This window comes from Chanodichthys erythropterus, chromosome 19 (genome assembly GCF_024489055.1).
Source record: "Chanodichthys erythropterus isolate Z2021 chromosome 19, ASM2448905v1, whole genome shotgun sequence".
NCBI lineage: Eukaryota > Metazoa > Chordata > Actinopteri > Cypriniformes > Xenocyprididae > Chanodichthys > Chanodichthys erythropterus.
In genome coordinates this window covers 21,798,489-21,813,903 of record NC_090239.1, presented here as the reverse complement: position 1 = coordinate 21,813,903, position 15,415 = coordinate 21,798,489, and the positions used below count along the sequence as shown (strand labels likewise).

Genomic DNA, 15,415 nt, shown 5'->3' with positions numbered 1-15,415 from the left:
ATGTTAATTTTTTGAAAAAACAGGCTATGAATTTTATACTACTACTCCTACAGGGTTTATCCAATTTACACCAAGCTTTTTTTAACTTGTTGCGAACACATTGAAGTTGTTTAATTGCAAACGGATTTTGGATATCTCAAACGGTTTGGCCGTGGCGAGGCAACGAATTTATGGCGAGAAAAGGGAAACAGGAAATGTGTTATAACTTCTGCATACATTGATTGATGTTTATGAAACTTCAGGAGTGTGTTGGTTGTAGTAGTCTGATCACATGGATGTAACTATTGTGAGTCAAAGTTATAGCGCCACCAAATGGCAGCAAGAAGTGTATCACTTTTAAAATGCTTTGAGATCACCCTCTTATTTTTACCTGATTTGCTTCAAACTTCATCAGTGTAATGTCAATACACAGCAGATGTAGACCTATGACAGGATTTTTGATATTTGAAATATTGTTGCCATGGCAACAGGTCAAACTGTAATAATATTCTTGAGTGTTTTTGAGGCTCTTAACATGCTTCAAATTGCATGTAACTCGACACACACATCAATATTGTCAACCAGTAGACATGGACAAAGCCATAGAAATGGGCGTGGTGGAGGGGCTCAGTAGCGCCACCTTTTGACAAAAGTGGGGGTGTTAGTTTTTCCTACAGTCACCAAACTCGGTACACATATTATTCTCATCAAGCCGGACAATTTTCTAATTTACATTCATTAGCTCCGACCAACAGGAAGTCAGCTATTTTGGTTTGAATGTTAATTTTTTGAAAAAACAGGCTATGAATTTTATACTACTACTCCTACAGGGTTTATCCAATTTACACCAAGCTATTTTAAATTGTTGCTAACACATTGAAGTTGTTTAATTGCAAACGGATTTTGGATATCTCAAACGGTTTGGCCGTGGCGAGGCAACGAATTTATGGCAAGAAAAGGGAAACAAAGTGTTATAACTTCTGCATACATTAATTGATTTTGATGAAACTTTGGCTTAGTCTTCGTTGTACAAGGCTGATCACATGGATTTGACTATTGTGATTCAAAGTCATAGCGCCACCAACTGGAAGCAGAAAATGTGTCACTTTCAGCATACATTGAGATCACCCTCTTATTTTTACCTGATTTGCTTCAAAATTCATCAGAATAATGTTAAAACTTGGCACATGTAATCCTTTGAAAATGGGCAGGGAGGAGGGGCTCTATAACGGCACCTTGTAGTGCAGTAAATGTGGAGTGAATTTGACATAGTCCTTTGATGTTTAACCGTTTTAAGTGCCTATTGCCCGCTGTGCACAGTTGCCCTGAAGCCACCGGGGTGGCGGTGCCACCGGGCTTGGGCCCGCCATCGCTGCTCGCAGCTATATTTAGGGCCCAAGCGAATTAAGCGCGCAGGGCCCTCTTGTTCTTCTAAGGATTTTTTTTTTTTTTTTTTTTTTTCGTCTTCCGGGGCTTTTTGGGGGCCTTAACATGCTCAAAAACTCTTGAAAATTGGCACACACATTGGAATCCGCGGCCATTAGGACGCCGGAGAGGCTGGTACCCGGGCGTGGCAGGGGGGCTCGACAGCGCCCCCTTGAAAAAAGTCTGAAAATTTTGTCCATATATTAAACATGCTTGCACGTATTAGTATGAAACTCGGTACACATATAGACCTCATCGGGCCGAACAACTTTCGCGCTCTAAGTTAATCGCCACGCCAACAGGAAGTCAGCTATTATGGGTTGTTTGAAAAATGCATGCTCTGGAATTTGATATACTCCTCCTAGACGATTAATCTGATCGCCACCAAACTCGGTCAGCATGAAGTCAAGACACTGATGATTAAAAATTGCCAGGGGATTTTTGATATCTCGAACGGTTTGGCCGTGGCGAGGCAACGAATTTATGGCGAGAAAAAGGAAACAGGAAATGTGTTATAACGTCTTAATACATATATTGATCTTTATGAAACTTCACGAGTGTGTTCGTTATAGGAGTCTGATCACATGGATGTGACTATTGTGAGTCAAAGTTATAGCGCCACCAACTGGCAGCAGGAAGTGTATCACTTTTTGAAATGTTTTGAGATCACCCTCTTATTTTTACCTGATTTGCTTCAAACTTCATCAGTGTAATGTCAATACACAGCAGATGTAGACCTATGACAGGATTTTTGATATTTGAAATATTGTTGCCATGGCAACAGGTCAAACTGTAATAATATTCTTGAGTGTTTTTGAGGCTCTTAACATGCTTCAAATTGCATGAAACTCGACACACACATCAATATTGTCAACCAGTAGACATGGACAAAGCCATAGAAATGGGCGTGGTGGAGGGGCTCAGTAGCGCCACCTTTTGACAAAAGTGGGGGGTTAGTTTTTCCTACAGTCACCAAACTCGGTACACATATTATTCTCATCAAGCCGGACAATTTTCTAATTTACATTCATTAGCTCCGACCAACAGGAAGTCAGCTATTTTGGTTTGAATGTTAATTTTTTGAAAAAACAGGCTATGAATTTTATACTACTACTCCTACAGGGTTTATCCAATTTACACCAAGCTTTTTTTAACTTGTTGCGAACACATTGAAGTTGTTTAATTGCAAACGGATTTTGGATATCTCAAACGGTTTGGCCGTGGCGAGGCAACGAATTTATGGCGAGAAAAGGGAAACAGGAAATGTGTTATAACTTCTGCATACATTGATTGATGTTTATGAAACTTCAGGAGTGTGTTGGTTGTAGTAGTCTGATCACATGGATGTAACTATTGTGAGTCAAAGTTATAGCGCCACCAAATGGCAGCAAGAAGTGTATCACTTTTAAAATGCTTTGAGATCACCCTCTTATTTTTACCTGATTTGCTTCAAACTTCATCAGTGTAATGTCAATACACAGCAGATGTAGACCTATGACAGGATTTTTGATATTTGAAATATTGTTGCCATGGCAACAGGTCAAACTGTAATAATATTCTTGAGTGTTTTTGAGGCTCTTAACATGCTTCAAATTGCATGAAACTCGACACACACATCAATATTGTCAACCAGTAGACATGGACAAAGCCATAGAAATGGGCGTGGTGGAGGGGCTCAGTAGCGCTCAGTGACCTGGCCTGAAGACATCTTCATAACAATATTCGATTACAGTCATAGCGCCACCTGTAGGCAACAGGAAATGACATGTTTTACACTGATCTGATTAAATGTCTAGGAGGAGTTAATCACAATGTCATTTTTGGTCAGCCTAATCTAAAGGCCTTTGTCACATTAAATTGCGAAGATCTAGAGTTTTCGCTGAAGGGCGTGTCCGTGTCGCCCTGACAAAGTCTGATGTTTTCGCCATGAAACAGGAAGTTGTTGTAACTCTGACAAACAATGTCCGATCTGCCCCAAACTTCACATGTTTTATTAGAGACCTGGCCTGAAGACATCTTCATAACAATTTTCGGTTACAGTCATAGCGCCACCTGTAGGCAACAGGAAATTACATGTTTTACACTGTGATTAACTCCTCATAGAGATTTAACCAGATCAACATCAAATGTTGTCAGTCTAATCTCAAGACCTTAGCGATGATAAATTTCAAAGATCTTGAGTTTTCGCTGAAGGGCGTGTCTGTGGCGGCCTGACAAAGTCTGATGTTTCGCCATGAAAGAGGAATTCTGTCTTTATATTCGGTCTCTTTGTATTCCTCACGTTGTTAGTCATTCAGTGCTGCTGTTTTGTGCTGTAGACGACGTGGATCAACTTGTCAGATGGCATTCTGGATTTTTGCATTCGCGTACGGTGGCTCTGAATTGTCAAAACGTCTCTCAAAATGCGTGCCACGGATGCGAAAAACGCAGAAAATCGAACCTGATCCGAATATTTTTTTGACGGACGAAAGTTTCGGAGGCAGTGTGCAAATGCGATTGACATAACGTGAGGTCGAATTTATTTTTTAACGTACGAAAGTTTCGCATGCGAATTTCGGACTCAGTGTGCAATGACCTTTAGTTTCAACCTTTCAGAACTTTATTTTCAGTTTTGAATCATGGCAGCATATTAATCCCATAGCCAAGATAATCATGCAGTGTAAAAAGATCAGTGACCCCACTACTTTGAAAATCGTACAGTCTGAACTCGGCTTAAAGCATCCTCCTGCAATGGTAGGTGTATCGTGGTTGATAAACACCATCAAATGACGTTGATCAATATATAAATTAATAGGCTAATCCCCCGACATGAAATTCAGACAAAGTTCTGAATTCATGTTGAATTCGAGGCTTTGAGAGACCCAGTGTCCGCGACACTAAATGGAAGATCTGCTGGGTTTTAAATAATTATCCAAATAGGTGAAATAGCCAAGGCTATAGCCTAATTTTATGTTTTCGACTAACAGAGCAAATGAGGGAAGTTTGCCAAACGATTAATGTTAATGGGGCAGTCAAGCAAGCAGATTAATCAGGAAAAAAGCGGACACAGGAAGTTGTAAACACGCAGCAAAATTAGTCTATAGTTTGGAGCTTCAGACACGTTGAAACCCATAGGCCTATAATATTATTATCACAGTTATATTCATTTAGTAACCATGACCTTTCAGTTTGTTTGTCACGTGTTCCTTTGTACAGTTTTCCCACTCCTCATTTTTGGTTCATTCCGTTCAGGTTCAGATGCACTTCATTAATCATCTTGTTTGAGTCATTTAAGATCAGAGACCTTATGTTTTGTTTTTTAAATTTATGGAAATTATTTTGCACTACATCCTTCAAAATTCGGTTAACGGCTTTGTTCAGACCGAACTTCTCCCACAAACGGTGGACTTTTTTCAAGTCATTTGTTTTACTCTAAACTGGACGATAGAAAATGCAAAAATATTTTAGTTCATGCTACAAAAAATATGGCGAAATGTATTGTTATTTAATGAATACAGTAATATGAATAAAACATGAATTTAAGTAAAAAAAAAAAAGTATTTGTTTATTATTTATTTAAATTATGGAAAGAAAACAGCATTAGTAAGATAGGATCTCAAGATGCGCAATATGTTGGGATGGGTCAGACATGATTTTGACCATTTCATTAAGTTTTGTTTTGTAGAAAGCCTTTCTTTAAAATAATAAAAAAAAAAAAAAAAAAAAAAAAATATATATATATATATATATATATATATATATATATATATATATATATATAAATTCGTTTTGTATAAATTGTATCTTAATTTGAATCCATGTTTCGTCAACCAATATAAATAAGCAAATATAGCAGACAAAATAAGCCTAATCATGACATGGAGGCGCGGGCGCAATCACCTTTGTTGCACATTAAAAGGAGCGCGTCTCATAAATGAAGCGAAACTCAGGAACTGTGTGAGTAAGTCCAAGAATAATCGCACAGGTTTTAGCCAGATTGCAAACACGACTTGCTGGTCCTCCAAAACAATCCTCCTCATTGCAGAAAAAAATGTTCAGAAGGATATGTGCTGCAGGAGGTATTGCTGCACATCTCCTTTCTTGATACTTATTTTGTAAGTCTGGAAGAGGTCATCCTCTTCACCCAGCAACTGACCAAGTGACGGATGACACCGTCTCCCCAGCTAACAAATTTTGGTTGCCAGAAGGTTCCCTGCACGTTAATTTATGGTTCCCAAAACGTTCTTTTAAATTTTGTTTTTAGCCAAGTAAGTTTACTTAATTTTCTTAATTTTTTTAATAACGTTATTATTTTGGATTACACATTTCAGATTAGTTTAATGGATATTATAGCTCAATCAGCTGGATGTTGTCTTTCGATGGCCTTTGAATGTGTTTATCATATAAAAAAATAATACGTCGTTTACTTTCTAATATGACAATGTAACTGAAACACCAAATTCAACAATATTTTAATAGATATAACAAAACAAGGTGGATATCGTAAAAAAAAAAAAAAAACTAGCTCGCAAAAAAAAAAAAAAAAAAAATATTAGGGTGTTTTTTAATAGCAAATACACTCTTTCAAACCAGACCTGCTAAGAGCGACCACACCAGCTATCAACTACCACATGATATGTTGCACAACTTTTAAACAATATCTCGCTTCTGTTATAGGAACGATTTCTCGTTTTGGAAATATTACTTGCTAGAGTTCAGTTTTTACTAGCGTGAAAAGTATCTGGGTAATAAGTTGAATAGGCTACATGGAATAAGTAGGTATTGCTGAACATGAAATCTTAGCAATTACATAAGGATAAAGAGCGATCTTTAATTAATATGTTGTTAGATTAAAATATCCACAAAAATATGCATCCATATACCAAAATGGCGTTTTTTACAGCGTCATATGGCAAGCTAGAGTGCTTTTCATGTACACTAAATCGCTGTTAAATACGGCGTAATTGACGGATTTTCGCGCGTTTTTTACGACGTTTGTAATCACAACGGCGTATTTGATTGTAAACGTGATTAATCAGTAGCGTAATTCAGACCCTTTTGGCTTGCCATAGCAAGACGCGAGCGCAACGGTTCTGCACGTCCTTCTAGCGCATGTTTGCATAGAAAAAAAAAAAAAAAAAGGAGCGCATTGGAATGGAAAAGCGTGTTCTGTTTGAACAGCCCCAATGAAAACAATGTGTACGCGGGGGCACCGCGATGCGATGGCAAAGGGCACTTTCACTTTTGCGATCAAAGTGCACGCCACTGATAAGCATTGAAAATGCAGTATTACAGTATATACATAACAATTAATGCGCACTTGGGTAAAGTTGGTTTTATATTCGCACATTCGGACATCCGTATTCAATAGCCTTGTTAACCTACATTGGACATTCAGTGGACATTCACAAGTAAATATGCCATTAAAACAATACTTGCCTATTTTGATGACTGTGAAAAATGTTGCAAGTTGACAATCTTGGTTGTCAATATCATGTCGCTGCTTAAAATTCGCAAACATTAATTTATTGCACATTTATTGGAAAGTCTGAATTTATCAGAAGTCCAAATGTGCGAATATAAAACCAACTATACCCAAGTTTAATGCGCAGGTCTCTTCGAGGTCTCCTCGATTTTTGTCTTTTCAAAACTGCAGGGGTCCTGACCACCCTGTCCCCCGTGTCAACGGCGTACCTGCAATGTAAAAATTTGCGTAATGGCAGCCGGTTGCTCACGAACAACATCTATATTTTGACCCGCCTTCAAACACTGAGACTGGAAGATTGAGACTTGGAAGAGTTTGGTTTGTTGTTGACATGACATCTTTACAGCGTGAAAGCAAATCCACTTTGCATGCACTTCCAAAAGACAAGGACTTGCGCTGGAATTGATACGGTAAAACTGACACCTTTGTTACTGTTCGAATCTGCGTCTCATTCGTCTGTTATAAAATATAAATATCACTGCATGAAATACATATTGGCACATAGTCTGAACTATTTGTACAGGCTACTCATTTCGAAGGCTGCGTCCTCCGGAGCTCGCATTTGAAGGCTGCATACATCATTAAGGATGTCTTATTTAAGAAAAGTAACCATAATAAAATTGATGGTTATTCCTCGTGAGGTGCAAAATGCTGATTTTTCTTTCTTACTTTGCAATCCAACGGTTGTTTTTCTTAAATGAGCCGGCCTCAATGACGTATACAGCCTTCAAATGCGACCTCAGGAGGATGCAGCCTTCGAAATGTAGCCTGTACAAAGAGTTCAGACTATGTGCCAATATGTATTTCATGCAGTTTATATTTATATTTTATAACAGACCTATAGGTTTGGATGTTTTGGTAATGGCATTTATTCATGCAAAATAAAAGGCTGATAAATTTCACTTTGTGATTAAGACTGAGTGAATATAGGTAATATGGATGAAGGGCCCCCTCAAGAGGTAGAGCCCAGGGGCCCCTTGTAGTCTTAATGCAGCCCTGCATATTGGGCTTCTTTTGAAGAATAGCTGACATCTGTACAAAGAGTCACTTGATCAATGTCACAAATTTATATTTTCAAATTCATTTTACATTATGACCTTGTTTGTTTAACTTTTTTTTTTTTAAATCCTAAAACCTATTTCCAGGTTTATTTAAAAGATTTTGAATTGTAGATTTTCATACCTCCTAAATAAACTTCTGATAACACTTTTGTGTGTGTGTGTGTGTGTGTGTGTGTGTACTTGTTTTTGTGAAATATCAGGACACAAATGTGTATAATGACATGGGTATGACATAGGTATTACAAAAAGAGGTGAAATATGAGGACATTCAGCATGTCCCCACTTTTCAAAAGGCTTATAAATCACACAGAATGAGTTTTTGTGACAAAGTAAAAGTGTGCACAGTTTCCTGTGAGGGTTAGGTTTAGGGGTAGGGGTAGTGTAGGGGGATAGAAAATACGGTTTGTACAGTATAAAAACCATTACGCCTATGGAATGTCCCCACATTTCACAAAAACAAGTATGTGTGTGTGTGTGTGTGTGTGTGTGTGTGTGTGTGTGTGTGTGTGTGTGTGTGTGTGTGTGTGTGTGTGTGTGTGTGTGTGTGTGTTTTCATTAGAAGGCTTCAGCTTCAGCAGAAGAAATGTTGCAACATTTTTTGAGCTCTGCAATAAAATGCAACTTTCATTACAGGGAACACCATCCATCATATCAGCCGTGACCCGGAAGAGAAAGAAACACAACAGCACCTTCCCCACAGGCAGCAGCACTGATGAAGACTCTGAGCATGAGCCAATCAAAGCCAGCAACTATGAAGAAATGAGTGGCAACAGTGAGGTTCCAGGGGACAGCGAAGCAAGACAAAGCAGACGCCCACCCCAAAAATCAGAAGACGAGACTAAGGAAGTCAGCAAGTTGGAGGGGAAACCAGAACAGGTGGAGGAGAGCCAAGAAGAAGAAAGGGTGACAGAGGAGGAGAACATAATTCTGCAGAAGGAACAGGATGAGATAAAAGTGGAAGTTTCTGAGAGAGAGTAAACTGGTTTGATTCGGTCTTGGCGTCCTCTGAGTTTCCTTTATTCACACCACAGTGTTTCGGGTCTCGGGGCCTCATTGCAGCTGACCAACTCCTCTCCCTCCACCTGCTCCAATCCACCACAGCCCTTGAATATCACTCACAGTCTCGCACAGAGGAAACTCAGAGAAGAAAGACCTCACTCGCTGTATGTAGAGCAGAGCCAGACTGGAGAGGAATGGGCCTCTCACACACACCTGGACTTCTCAAGAGTCAAAGCATCTCTTGTTAGAGGTCAAGAGAAGCTGCGTCAGGTTGTGTTGCCCAGCAGGAGCTGCAGGGAGCCGTCTCCTCAGCAGGGCTGGATGTGTCAAAAGCAGGTCAACCGAACCGCAGATGGTCTTTGTGGAGCAGGGAGCCAGTGGTGAGCAGGCTCACCAGACACACGCCACAGGAGACGAGACTGGAAGGAGACACCACACAGTTCTGGTTAATGTTCCCGGGGAAGGTTGACCAAGCAATAAGACACTATAAAACATGGAACCCCTTGCCAACTTCAGCCCTCCTCAACTTCAATGCTTTTGTCCTCTCACCCAATTTGAAAATGTCATTAAATGCTTCCACTTTAAGAAAACACAGCATAAATATGTAGCGGTAATTTACATTCAGGCAGTCATTGTCACAAAATAAGTCAAGGGGTAATGACCATTTGGCTGTATATTAGCCCACTACATGGCTACTCATCAAATTCAAAAATATCTGAGTTGAAAATATTTTATAATCTTATTAATATTATCTTAAAGCTTTCACTAAGAAAAATGTACAAAGCAATCAGTATGGCAAAAAGTCACAGTCAAGGCATTTAAACAGGAATCTGCTTGATAGGAATTTTGCTTGAGGGTGAACAATTTCCCCACACAGCTTTTGCATCAGGCTTAAGTTGGTCAGGCAAATTTGCAGCAGTGACCAACTGAAAGCTGCTTGGTTTGAAAGTGACTTCTGTGTAAGCTGTGCTTCATACATTGCTACGTTGCTATGGATGGCAGTAAATATAGAGCGCAACAGTGCCCGTCCACTTTTTCAGCAGCTTTGGTTTGCATTCATTTTTTCCTTAGGGATTTTTGATACGTTTTTTGTTAAATAGTTAAGCAAAATGAACCAAACTGCCTAATGTGTGTGTGTGTGTGTTTAAGTATATATATATATATATATATATATATATATATATATATATATATATATATATATATATATATAATATGTTTATCACCTATCAAAAGTTTGAAACGTAAAATTTGTTTGAAATGAAAACTCTTAAGCTCACCAAGGCTGCATTTATTTAATCAAAAACCAGTAAACAGTGATGTTGTGAAATATTATTACGATTTAAAATAGTTTTAATACATTTAAAAATGTAATATATTCCTATGATCAAAGCTGAATTTTCAATATCATTACTCCGGTCTTCGGGGTCACATGATCCTTCAGTAATCCTTTTAATATGTTGATTTACTCAAGAAACATTTATTATTATTACAACTCCATTTCCAGAAAAGTAAAATCCGCAATCTGTGATTTTTTAATTCTATTGAACCTTTTTTTTTAACTGACAAAAGTACAAATATAAGTTTTCCTATGTTTTCAAGAGACTGTGATCTTTATTTTGTGCAAGGCTTGACTTAAACATTACTTTCCTAACTTTGTAAAACAAAATAACAAACAGATACAAATGTAATGAATTGTTTATTAAATAATTGTGCATCAGTGCAACAACAACCAATAGCTTCACTAGCTTGGTGGACATTCACAATAAACAGGAGTTTGGCTGACTTCTTCATCCATGACTCGTGACTTGTTTTTCACGAATGTTTGAGTCATACATGACATAAATATATTTGTAGGCTATACAAATATATACTATAAATTAAAAGACATTTCTTTTCAATTTATAACGCGGGAAACGAGGCAACAACATATGATAGATGGGACAGAACAAAAAAAGGTTATTAGCAATCTTTCATTGCGCAAAAATTATAAAATGAACGGCTCCCATACAGAGCGGCACAAAGCGCTTATGCGCATCCCGTGTGCAGAATGATGCGCTTGAAGCAACATAAGTTACAGCGCTCCGCATTTAAAAGTACAAAGCACAATGGGAAGATTGATGCGTAGTATTACCGGTAGCCTATATCTATGCAATAGTTTACTGAGCCTTTTCTTTCAACAGTTTTAAATTTCAGTTACTGTGCGCGTCAAGAACAATTCATAGTGCTCTTTACTCCAGTGTTGTGATCTAACAGACACCTGGTCGAAAAATACCGTTCAAACATTTGTGTTAAGATTAAAAAAGAGAAAATAATACTTTTATTCATCAAGGGTGAAAGAAAAAAAAAAAAAAGTGACAGTAAAGACATTTAAAATATTACAAAAGATTTCTATTCAATAAATGCTTTAATAAATGCTGTTCTTTAAACTTTCTATTCATCAAAGAATCCTGAAAATGTTTTTAAAAACTGTTTTCAGCATTGATAAAAATAAATGTTACCTGATGCTACCTCATCAGCACATTAGAATGAATTCTGAAGGATCAAGTGACAATGAAGACTGCTCAAAATTCAGCTATCATCACAGGTATAAATTAGGCTACATTTTAAAAATACATTCAAATGGAAAAGTTCTTTACATTTGTAATATTTCACAATATTACTGTTTTTACTATATATAAATATTTTTTTTTTACTATATTTTAAATAAATGTACCCTTGGTGGTGAACATAAAAGACTCATTAAAAACATTTAATAACAATAATTATATATATATATATATATATATATATATATATATATATATATATATATATATATATATATATATATATACACACACAAATATTTAAGTAGTTTGAGAAAATAGGGAGACAGACTCAATTACATCATTCGCAGTGCTTCATGAGAGTGGAAGGGGGGTAAAGAGTTCTTTTGTCTTTTGTTTAGAAATGCACTCTAACTCAATACCTGACCTAAATGCTGCAAATGACCATGATCAGAATCAAGTAATCCAGAGACATGTGTAATATATCTATAGTACATATCCATAATTAACATCAAACAAGTTTCTCATAACAGTTTGTGGTGTAAAATTGAACCGCATATTGTCAAAACAAGATATTGTAGCAATTATCCTTGAATAACCAACACACTGTGCTCTTTCCCTACTTCCTATTTTTGGGGTGTTTCACTCCACGATGGCTTTGATACAGCTGTGCATAGTTCATATCTTGTGAGCAGGAAGTATTTGTCAACTTAATATCCCCTTACAATCTAATCCTACGTTAATGTATACTGTGAACATCATGTTTGTTTTTACTTCCCCATGCATGTAGATACACAGTATAGAATGGGTTATTGTGTGGACCAACTTTTGTAACAAATGTACAAAGCCTTGCTAAGTTAACCTCTGTGTAAGAATGATAAATATTATATTATTTGTTTTTAATTGTTTCTTATTGTGCAACAGTCTGTTTGGTTTACCTTTGTGCTGAATGAAAGAATGTCTTGTTTCAATGTGGGGTACTTGTGCACAGAAAAACTAATATTGCTAAAGCCATGCAGTCTAAGTTTTTTTTTTTTTTTTTTTTTTTTTTTAAAGGTGAAACTACCCTTCAAAAGTTTGGGGCAAGTATATATATATATATATATATATATATATATATATATATATATATATATATATATATATATATATATATATATATATATATATATATATATATATATATATATTTTTTTTTTTATATATATATATTTTTTTTTGAAAAATCATTTTTATTTAGCAAGGAAGCATTAAATTAATCAAGAAACAAAGACATCCATCACAGGAATAAATTACATTTTAAAATGTATTAAAATATAAAACAGTTAACATTTTAAATTGTAGTAATATTTCACAATATTGCCGTTTTTGCTGTATTTTTGGTCAAACAATTGAAGCCTTGGTCAGCATAAGAAAGTTCTTTCAAAAACATTTAATATTACCAACCCCAAACTTTTGAATGGTATATGAGTTTCTAGAAACACAGGTAGGTTCTGTGAAAATTACACAAGACATTTGAAAAAGTACCAGATCACATCTTACCAAAGTATTTTTCCATGACTCTGCAGTTAATGATTACTGAATTTTAGTTGAAACAAACAAAAACAATGAAATATTTTAGAGCTAAATGAGTAGGTGTACTACAAATTGGGATCCAAGTCCTTTAGGGGTGGGGACTCAACTGCATTTGTTCATTTTTCTTAAAATATCTGCTTTTTCATGCTCCTTGACAATAGGAACAAATCACAAAAATTAAAGGGATAGTTCACCCAAAAATGAAAATTCTGTCATTAATTACTCAACCCTATGTGGTTCCAAACCAGTAAGGCTTTTGTTCATCTTCAGAACACAAATGAAGATCTTTTAAATAAAATCTGAGATTTCTGTCCCTCCATTGACAGCTACGCAACTACCACGTTGACACTTCAGAAAGTTCATAAACAGATCGTAAAACTAATCTATTTGAATTGAGCTGTTTAGACCAAATTTTCTGATAAGACTTGATCACTTTATAGGATAAACAGATTAAATTTAGGCTTTTATTCGCATTTATACCTTGATCGGCAAAAAAACAAGCTCAACCGAACATGCTTGATGCGCAAGAATGAACCTCTTGTTGCGGTAGCTCAAACATGATGCATAACATGCAAGAATGAACCTCATTGGTTCTCGCATGTCAAGCAAACATGCTTGAGCTTCCGTTTACCAGATCTGATGGCTAAGCTGATTAATGTTTATATGTGAATAAATATGTGAATACAATTGTTGCTCACCCTCATGTTGTTCTACACCCGCAAGACCTTTGTTCATCTTTGGAACACAAATTAAGATAGTTTTGATTAAATCCGATGGCTCTGTGAGGCCTGTATTGCCAGCAATGTCACCAGACTCAAGATCCAGAAAGGTACTCAAAACATATTTGAAACAATTCATGTGATTACAGTGGTTCTACCTTAATATTATAAACGAGAATACTTTTTGTATGACAATTGAGGTACTCAAACAACTATTAAAAAAAGGTTAAAACATTCACTGATGCTCCAGAAGGACACGATGCATTCAGACCCGGGGTCTGAAAACTTTTTGAATTTGAAGATCAAGGTAAATTGTACTTAATTTGTCTTCCGGGAAACATGCAAGTATCTTCTGTTGCTTCAGAAGGGCAGTACAAAATAAGAAAACTTTGGACGTCTTCAACTTTTGAACGGATTTCACCCCCCAGCTCTTTAAGGGCTTAGTTCATCCAAAAATGGAAATTATGTAATTTACTGCTCACCCTCACGTCATTCTACAAACGTAAGACCTTAGTTCATCTTCGGAACACAAATTATGATATTTTTGATGAAATCAGATGGCTCAGTGAGGCCTCGATCACCAGCAATGTCACCAAACTTCTCAAGATCCAGAAAGGTACTCAAAGGATATTTAAAACCATTCATGTGAGTTCAGTGGTTCTACCTTATTATAAAGCAATGAGAATACTTTGAGTGCCAAACAATTTTCAACAATATCTAGTCTACAATAGCTTTCAAAACACTGCTTCGAAGCTTTACAAATCTTTTGTTTTGAATCAGTGATTCGGATTGCATATCAAACTGCTGAAATCATGTGACTTTGGTACTCCAAACAACTGATTCAAAACAAAAGAATCGTAAAGCTTTGAAGCAGTGTTTTGAAATCGGCCATCACTTGTTGAAAAGTTTTGTTTTTTTTTGCGACAAAAAGTATTCTAATCCCTTTATAATATTAAGGCAGAACCACTGTACTCACATGACATGTTTTAAATATGTTCTGAGTACCTTTCTGGATCTTGAGAGGTTCGGTGACATTGCTGGCAATAGAGGCCTCACTGAGTCATCGGATTTCATCAAAAATATCTTAATTTCTGTTCCAAAGATGAACAAAGGTCTCACGGGTGTAGAAGTACATGGGGGTGAGTAATAAATGACATTTTCATTTTTGGATGAACTAACCCTTTAATGCATTGTTTCTTTCTGGAGCATAAGTTAATGTTTGAACCTTTTTTAATAGCTGTGTTGGAGTCCCTCAATTGTCCTCAGTGTGAAAAGATGGATCTCAAAATCATATAGTCATTGCATTTGTATGATCTCTCTTATTTTGTTAAAATTATTCACATTTTCACAGATTCTGCAAGTGGTTCCCATACTTTTTCAAGCAACTGTATACTGTTCCAGGCCCATAAATCAAATGTTTTTGTTTTCAAATTTTTAAATAGAGTAGTAATTTTTAAGTGTATGCAAAATTAATTAAAGCACAAACAGTTTTTGTAAAAAAAAAAAAAAAAAAAGTAAAAAAAAAAAATATATTTTATATATATATATATATATATATATATATATATATATATATATATATATATATATATATATATATATATATATATATCACGCCTCCTTTTTCAACAACATGTTATTGGT

General features: G+C 36.1%; 1 protein-coding gene across 1 annotated transcript in view; it reads left to right on the top strand.

Annotated features, from left to right (window-relative positions):
* arhgap23b (Rho GTPase activating protein 23b) overlaps positions 1 to 9,472 on the top strand; it is a 100,949-nt gene extending 91,477 nt beyond the window's left edge. The window contains exon 23 of the mRNA XM_067369069.1: positions 8,563 to 9,472. Coding sequence (XP_067225170.1) covers positions 8,563 to 8,907 — 345 coding nt within the window. The 3' untranslated portion in view covers positions 8,908 to 9,472. The remainder of the gene's footprint in view (positions 1 to 8,562) is intronic.
* The last annotated feature ends 5,943 nt before the right edge of the window (positions 9,473 to 15,415 follow it).